The 6,816-nt window shown below is 41.8% G+C and overlaps 1 protein-coding gene across 1 annotated transcript; it reads left to right on the top strand.

Moving 5' to 3' along the window:
• The first annotated feature begins 298 nt into the window (after positions 1 to 298).
• Positions 299 to 2,390, top strand: LOC126409265 (alpha-thujene synthase TPS3, chloroplastic-like). The gene is made up of 6 exons (XM_050075344.1): positions 299 to 428; positions 714 to 851; positions 984 to 1,356; positions 1,544 to 1,720; positions 1,869 to 2,007; positions 2,112 to 2,390. The coding sequence occupies exons 1-6, from the start codon at positions 299 to 301 to the stop codon at positions 2,388 to 2,390; spliced, it is 1,236 nt and encodes a 411-aa protein (XP_049931301.1).
• Positions 2,391 to 6,816: the final 4,426 nt, after the last annotated feature.

Raw genomic sequence — 6,816 nt, 5'->3', positions numbered from 1 at the left:
GCATATCAAAAACTTGAAGAAAAAATGCATTCTATCTATAAAATAAAAGTACCAAATAAATGGATTATAGTTTAATGCTTTCTATTTATATACAAAGAAAATAGCATTAAACATTTATAGCTTACGCAAACACCATATTTTAAGAGATTGAACCTAATTAAAATTCTCTAACCATTATAGACATGCAATGGACACTCAGATGCAGCTCTATATAAACTACCAAACCAATCCTGAGCTAAGTCATCCGAGAGGCAGTGAAAGCATTCAGCATTCAACAACAAATACACACACTGTTCTAATGGCTGCTCATCTTGCCTCCTTTTCCACTCCTTTCGTTACTTCCCCCAGGCTTGCTCCTAATACCAAGGCTGGGTTCAAGCCATGGAGCACCACCCTTGTAAGATGTGAGCCTAGGACTGAGGGCTGCGGTTGGTCTACTGCTCAAAGGAGGCCTTCCAGATACCAGACAAGTACATGGAACTATGACTTCATCCAGTCCATTACCAGCGCAACATCAGTAATTTTCCATACCTCTTATTTGACACTATTATTTTGTTTATTTTGGTATTATGATGTGATCCTAATTCAAAGGCATGAAAATGAGAGCAGATCAAAACACAAAGGACCAGAGTTGAAAAATTGAGAAGAGAAGTCCGACAACTTATAACATCAACGACTGTGCAAGTGGCTCAGTTGGAGCTCATCGTGTTTAGGTGTAGCCTTTCACTTTGAGATTGTGGTCAGGCGATCGCTAGATGCCATATGCACGAGCACTAGAGGATTTGAGGACCTCTACTCTTCTTTACTTCGGTTCAGAATTCTGAGGCAACATGGCTATTATGTTTCTGCAGGTATACATATACAGTATATAAACATGCATTAATTCCAAAATATTCACTCAATAATTAGTTTTTAATCTAGACTGTCTATTACAAATGTGTTAATTGACACTAACCATTAAAGTTTCTTTTTGCATTTGGTAGAGTGCTTTAGTAGATTTAGGGAACAGTCTGGCCGGTTCACTGAGAATCTTTGTGAGGACGTGAGAGGGTTGCTGCGCCTTTACGAAGCATCACAACTAGCCTGTGAAGGAGAAACTGAGTTGGAAGAAGCTACAGCCCTCTCTTCAGAGCATCTTAGAGCAAGGATAAGCCACATGGAACAGAGGATGTCTCGACAGGTACAGCGTGCTCTGCAGGTTTTGCTCCACAGAAGGGTTCGCAGGGTCGAGGCCCGAGAGTATATTGAAACATTCGAGAGGACGGACAGCAGAAGCCAAGTGCTGCATGAGTTTGCTAGGCCGGACTTCAACATGGTGCAGACAATCCACCAAAGAGAGCTCAGGGAGTTATCCGGGTACAATTCATTATTGCACTTTTGCCTAAATAACTTGGTTAATAGTTGATAATAATGCAGCAACTAATGTCATTCTATGTATATATGTATATCAGAAATGAATATCATGTATGTTACATTGTTGCTGGTTTGCATCATTGGGTCCACTAATAATCAACCATGAGTCCTTTGTTTTGGGTGTTTGCAGGTGGTGGAGGGACTTGGGCTTGGACGAGCACATTAGCTTCGCCAGAGATAGGCTGGTGGAGAGCTACTTCGTGGCAGTGGGGAAGATGCATGGGCCACAGTTCTCACAGTACAGGATGCAACTCGCAAGGGTCTCCTACTTGATGGCCACCATTGAGGACATCTTCGACGAGCATCAGTCTGTTGAGGAGCTCGAACGCTTTGTGCAAGTTGTTGAGAGGTAAAGTATGATTATGGTTGGTAAATTAGAGGTAGCAACTCTGCCTCTAGTTTCTGCTTAACATCGTTAGGAGCCAATGTGGGTGTTGTATATTGTATATACGCAGGTGGGATCTTCAAGCAGCAGAGCAGCTGCCACAGTCACTGAGGGTCTTCTATGTGGCTGTCTACAACACAACCAACCAAATCAGCTACACTGTTCTTAGGAGGCATGGCCGTGATATCACTTCAAACTTGAGGAGAGTGGTATGACACTTTCTCTATCAAATCTTTCTTCTACTCTTCACATCATCACATTAGTATATTAGCTTCACTTTCCAATTGACATGCTCTCTTCTACTCTTGGACAGTGGGTGAGTGTGTGCAGAGCTTACTTGGTTGAAGCAAGGTGGCATCATGCCCAACAGACACCAAGGCTAGAGGAATATTTGAGCAACATCTGGGCAGCCATGACCGGCCCTATTCTCCTCCCTGCTTACTTCTTCCTCTCGCAAAACATTGAGGAACAAGCAATCCAGCAGCTGCAGTCTGAGTCCGACATCATCAACTTGTCATCGATGATAGTTCGTCTCTCGGCTGACCTCCAGAGATCCAGGGTTAGTTTAGTGTATTTTCTGCTGGTTAACTAGTATTAGCCTCTGAGTTGACAATGTTCTTATTCTGTTTTTCTGTTTTGATTGGCTGATGATCTTCTCTTTATATGTTGAACACTTGATCGAAGGTTGGATTTGGGAGAGGGAACCTGCCTAGATCGGTCCAGATTTATATGAACAAGGCAAGGGTAGTGGAGGAGCAAGCACGGCAGCACATTAGAAACTTGCTAAGGGATGCATGGAGGAGGCTGAACAGGGAGCTGCTCTCTGCTCAGCAGCAGCAGCAATAAACCGCCTTCTCTCGTTCCTTCATGAACGTGGCTCTCAACATTGTGAGGGTCTCCCATTGCATGTACGACTATGAAGATGGAGTGGGTTTCCTGGAGCATGAGTCCATGGACCGTGTCTACTCTCTCATTGCCAAGCCCATCCAAAGTGCCTAAGCAAATCACCAGTGTCGCAGTTTCCCACTCTATCAACCATGTTGGTGCCCATTAACCGAATCCTACTTATGATGCTATGTATCATCATGTAATAAAATGGGTACATTAATAAATTAAATTCAGTAATCTCTCTCTTTATCTCTCTCTCTCTCTCTCTCTCTCTCTCTCTCTCTCTCTGTCACATGTATGCACACAGTCATAATTTCCTTTATAACTCTACACCTCATAAAGCACTTCTTGTGGTCATCTCTAAAGATTTGGAACCATCCTCCTTTAGTCAAGCCGTTAAGCATCAATGTTGGTGTGATGCCATGGCTGCTTCATTTAAAGCACAAGAAGAGAATGAAACATGAGATTTGGTGCGTAGTCTAAAAAATGTAAAACCCATGGGCAATAAGTGGGTTTACCGAATTAAATACAATTCTAAAGCAAGTGTGCAGAATGATCCAAGGCTTTCTTACCTTGTTCCATGATGTTAAAGAATCCATCTCTCTTTTTCCATGCTCAAGCCTTCAGCTGTCGTCTAGACTTTTGTCGCCCCTGTTGCTGGAAAAGGGCTTGCGACCTGCATCCTTGAGGGCAGCCGGCAATAGTTCCAGCTTCCTCTGGAGGTTGATGAGATCCTCTTTGGCATTCAAGATGTGGCCGACCTTTTCTTTCAATAAACTGGTGATGGCTTCCAAAATAACAGAAAGAGCGCTTCTGCAAGTATGTCCGTTACTAACGCCAACCTCCCCTGCAAGTATGTCCATTACTAACGCCAACCTCCCCTGTTTCTTGGTAGACGGGAAGAGCGGAGGAAAAGAATTAGAAGTGAAGAAATTAGGCAAATTAAGGAAGAGATCAAACTTACAAAGGCGAGCAAGTGGGCATGTGCCCCTCTAATTAGGTCCACCACTGCTGTGGTGGAGAGTACATAAACACAACAAGACTCTCACTTTCTTTTAACTCAGAAAAATAAATTTCTCAAGTTGCTGAGTTTATGAGAGAATAAATCTTTAAGGGTCCATTTGTTTGCCTCCAATCAGAAGCTTTACTGATTTGGGCTATGGTGAGCCCATAGGCTTCTCTGCACACTAGCAAAGTCCCATATATTTTTTCTGCTAAAAAAATCTGGGAAAAATGTCTCAATCCCAATCTTCTACACTTTGCTTTTCTCACGTTTGCAGATTTCTTTTTCTCGGGTTTTCATCTATCCTATTTTATTAGGTAAAAAATTTGGATACGTGATCTCGTTTTTTTTTTCTTTTCTCAAAATCACAAAGCATATTTAGATATCAGGCTTGGGCAATTTATGGGTCTTGCACCAAGTACTGGATAATAAGATACAACTCTAACCTTCTGCCCAAAATTTCTGACCCAAGACAAGAACAGGAGAGAGGAATGGATATGTAAATTACTGGATGTTAAAAATATTTTCTTCCCATACAACCTAACTTTTAACATATCGTCTTAAAATCAAGTAATTTGGTATATATCCAATTGGATAGTAAACTCAAAATAAAACAAAGCTGAATTTATATATCCAAACCCAAATTTAAATATCTGAGTCCAATGCATAGTTAAAATCGGAGTTTGAATATACATCAAATCCAAAGTTATTACAACTAAAAATGTTCTCAAAGTTCTAGATATGGACCCGGTTCAAAGTAAGGGTGTTTTCATATACAACAACCATCTTTTATGTTTTGATGATGTAATCTTCTCACCCACCGTCTTGCATAGGACTAAGTTTATAAACTCCCTCAGTGCCTTGTTTTGCCCTTTAGTTTATAAAGGAGCTAAGAGTGCATTTGGCAATAGAGACACTTTGTGAGTGTCCCATATATCTACAGCAAAATTATAGAAGGTTCATTGGACACTAGAGCTATTGTTTCATGATCCTTTATCAATTTTCTGGGCATATTCATGGAACCTTCACAATCAATGCTACCCCTTGAAGGAACACATTGCTCACGTGCACTTATTCATTTTTTATTAAACTATGAGAACGACATTTTTCAATTAATAAATTTGTTTCCACGACAATTTAAGAGCAACAAGTATTTCCTAATCAACGTTCTAATAGTTTGAAAATTCTTAGAAGGTGTAATCTCCCCAAATTTTCTAAAATTCAATATTTATCATTTTTCAAACATTTCATGATAGCAACTGCCTCAGCCCCTGCCCCACTTCCAACTGTATAGCAAACTTGGCAAAGCACCCACCAAATGGGTGTCACTGACAAAAATACACCCTCCATTGCCACCGTCTCCACAAGGAGTGGAGAAATCCTGCATTTCTTCACCACTCACACTGCCCAGTTCTTTCTCCTCACCATATCTAGCAAGGTTATCTGAAGATATCGGGAGAACATGCTAAGGAGCTGAGAGAGAAAACGGCATTTCAGAAGTGCCGCAGTTGCTGTCACAGGAACAAAGCTTGGCAGACAGGGCATTCCAGGCCTGACTTTCTCTGGAGCGCGTTCTTGACTGGAGGCGATTCAGAGGCTGAGTAAGGTGGCGTTGGACACGTGTCTAGTATTTTTTATCCAATTTTCAGTTTTTTTGGACAATCCTGTGAAGAGATACAGAATTTACAAGTTCCACAGGTTTCTAAAGGACCCTGCAACCTCCTGCAACAGAGAGACTCACCTGCGACCCAGACTGTCTTCAGTTGGGAATCCGCAGGGCCAATATCATGGCTGATGCTGCTAGCTCAAATCAAGAGATGAAACATTCAAGTGAGCCAAGTCCACTGAGCATAATACCCTGAGAATTACCTCCACCACACTCAATGGTGCAAACTATTTGAGTTGGGAGAAGGCTGCTCGCTTTGTTCTTTGTGGAAAATCAAAGGTATGATATATTAACGGGAAAACCAAAGCTCCAGCCACTACTATTCCCAACTATGATGAATGGGAATCAAAGAATGACATGGTTATGGTGTGGCTGCTCTACTCTATGGAACCATCCATAGCAAATCTGTTTACATATCAAGATACCGTGCACGGAATATAGAAGGCTCTAAAAGAACTTTACAGTGAGCAAAATAATCTTGCTCAAGTATACCAGATACAATGCAAGATTGCCAATCTCACCCTCCATGACCAAGATGTGCAGCGGTACATTGGGAGACTAAGGAGTCTACATGATGAGCTCCTCCAGTATCGACCAGCGACCTCTGATCGAGTCATTTACAAACAGCGTTTTGAAGAAGATCAAATCTTCAAGGTCCTCATTGGATTGAGTGAGGACTTTGAAGCCATAAGGACTCAAATCCTGAATACTATGCTGCTGTCAAAATTCAACGCAGTTTGTCAAATGATTTAGAGAGAGGTGTCAAGGCGAAGAGTCATGAGCGTCCCTCCTAAAATGGGCTCCACAGAAGACAGCCAAGAAAGAATGGCATGCATTTCACAATTGGGCACTAATCAAGGCATACAAAGGTACCACTCAGACACACAGAAAAATCACAGCAAACTTAAGTGTACTCACTGCAGGAATTGGGTCACACACGTGATCACTGCTGGGAACTTGTGGGGTGACCAGGGAAGGAAAAGGGATCTTCTTCAATCCCAGACAAAGACGTCAACCTTCCAAACTTTGTCACCAAAGATAACCTGAAAAAGTTCTTCTAGAAATTCTCTAGATCAAATCTAGTATCCTCCCAACCAGTGGGTGACGTCTCAGAAGGTAAGTTCTGTGCCTTATTGACTGCCACTAAAAATAAATCCTGGGTAGTTGATTCTGGTGCTACTGATCACATGACTAATGATCCCACAAGAATTGCCGATCTAAACAAGGATCTTCATCGTTCTGTTTTTTCTGCGGATGGGTCATCTAAGGTTGTTGCTGGCACTGGAAAAACATTCTTCGAGAAAAATATTAGTTCTGCTTTACTTGTTCCTAAGCTTGCAGTCAACCTTTTGTTTGTTAGGAAAATCACTCAAGATTATGATTGTCTGGCTGTTTTCTCCAAGAAGGATGTAACGTTTCAGGACCTGAGCACGAAGAAGGTGATTGGGAAGGGCCGACGCC

Source organism: Nymphaea colorata, unplaced genomic scaffold, assembly GCF_008831285.2.
Source record: "Nymphaea colorata isolate Beijing-Zhang1983 unplaced genomic scaffold, ASM883128v2 scaffold0001, whole genome shotgun sequence".
NCBI lineage: Eukaryota > Viridiplantae > Streptophyta > Magnoliopsida > Nymphaeales > Nymphaeaceae > Nymphaea > Nymphaea colorata.
The sequence above is the reverse complement of the archived record's forward strand: the minus strand, read 5'-3'. Positions and strand labels throughout refer to the sequence as shown.

What these genes read in the sequence shown, in the direction of transcription:
- LOC126409265 (XM_050075344.1), top strand. Translation starts at nt 299, where the DNA reads ATGGCTGCTCATCTTGCCTCCTTTTCCACTCCTTTCGTTACTTCCCCC. An exon ending in GCCTAGGACTGAGGGCTGCG is followed by an intron (nt 429 to 713) that starts GTTGGTCTACTG and finishes CATCGTGTTTAG; the next exon opens with GTGTAGCCTTTCACTTTGAG. An exon ending in TGGCTATTATGTTTCTGCAG is followed by an intron (nt 852 to 983) that starts GTATACATATAC and finishes TGCATTTGGTAG; the next exon opens with AGTGCTTTAGTAGATTTAGG.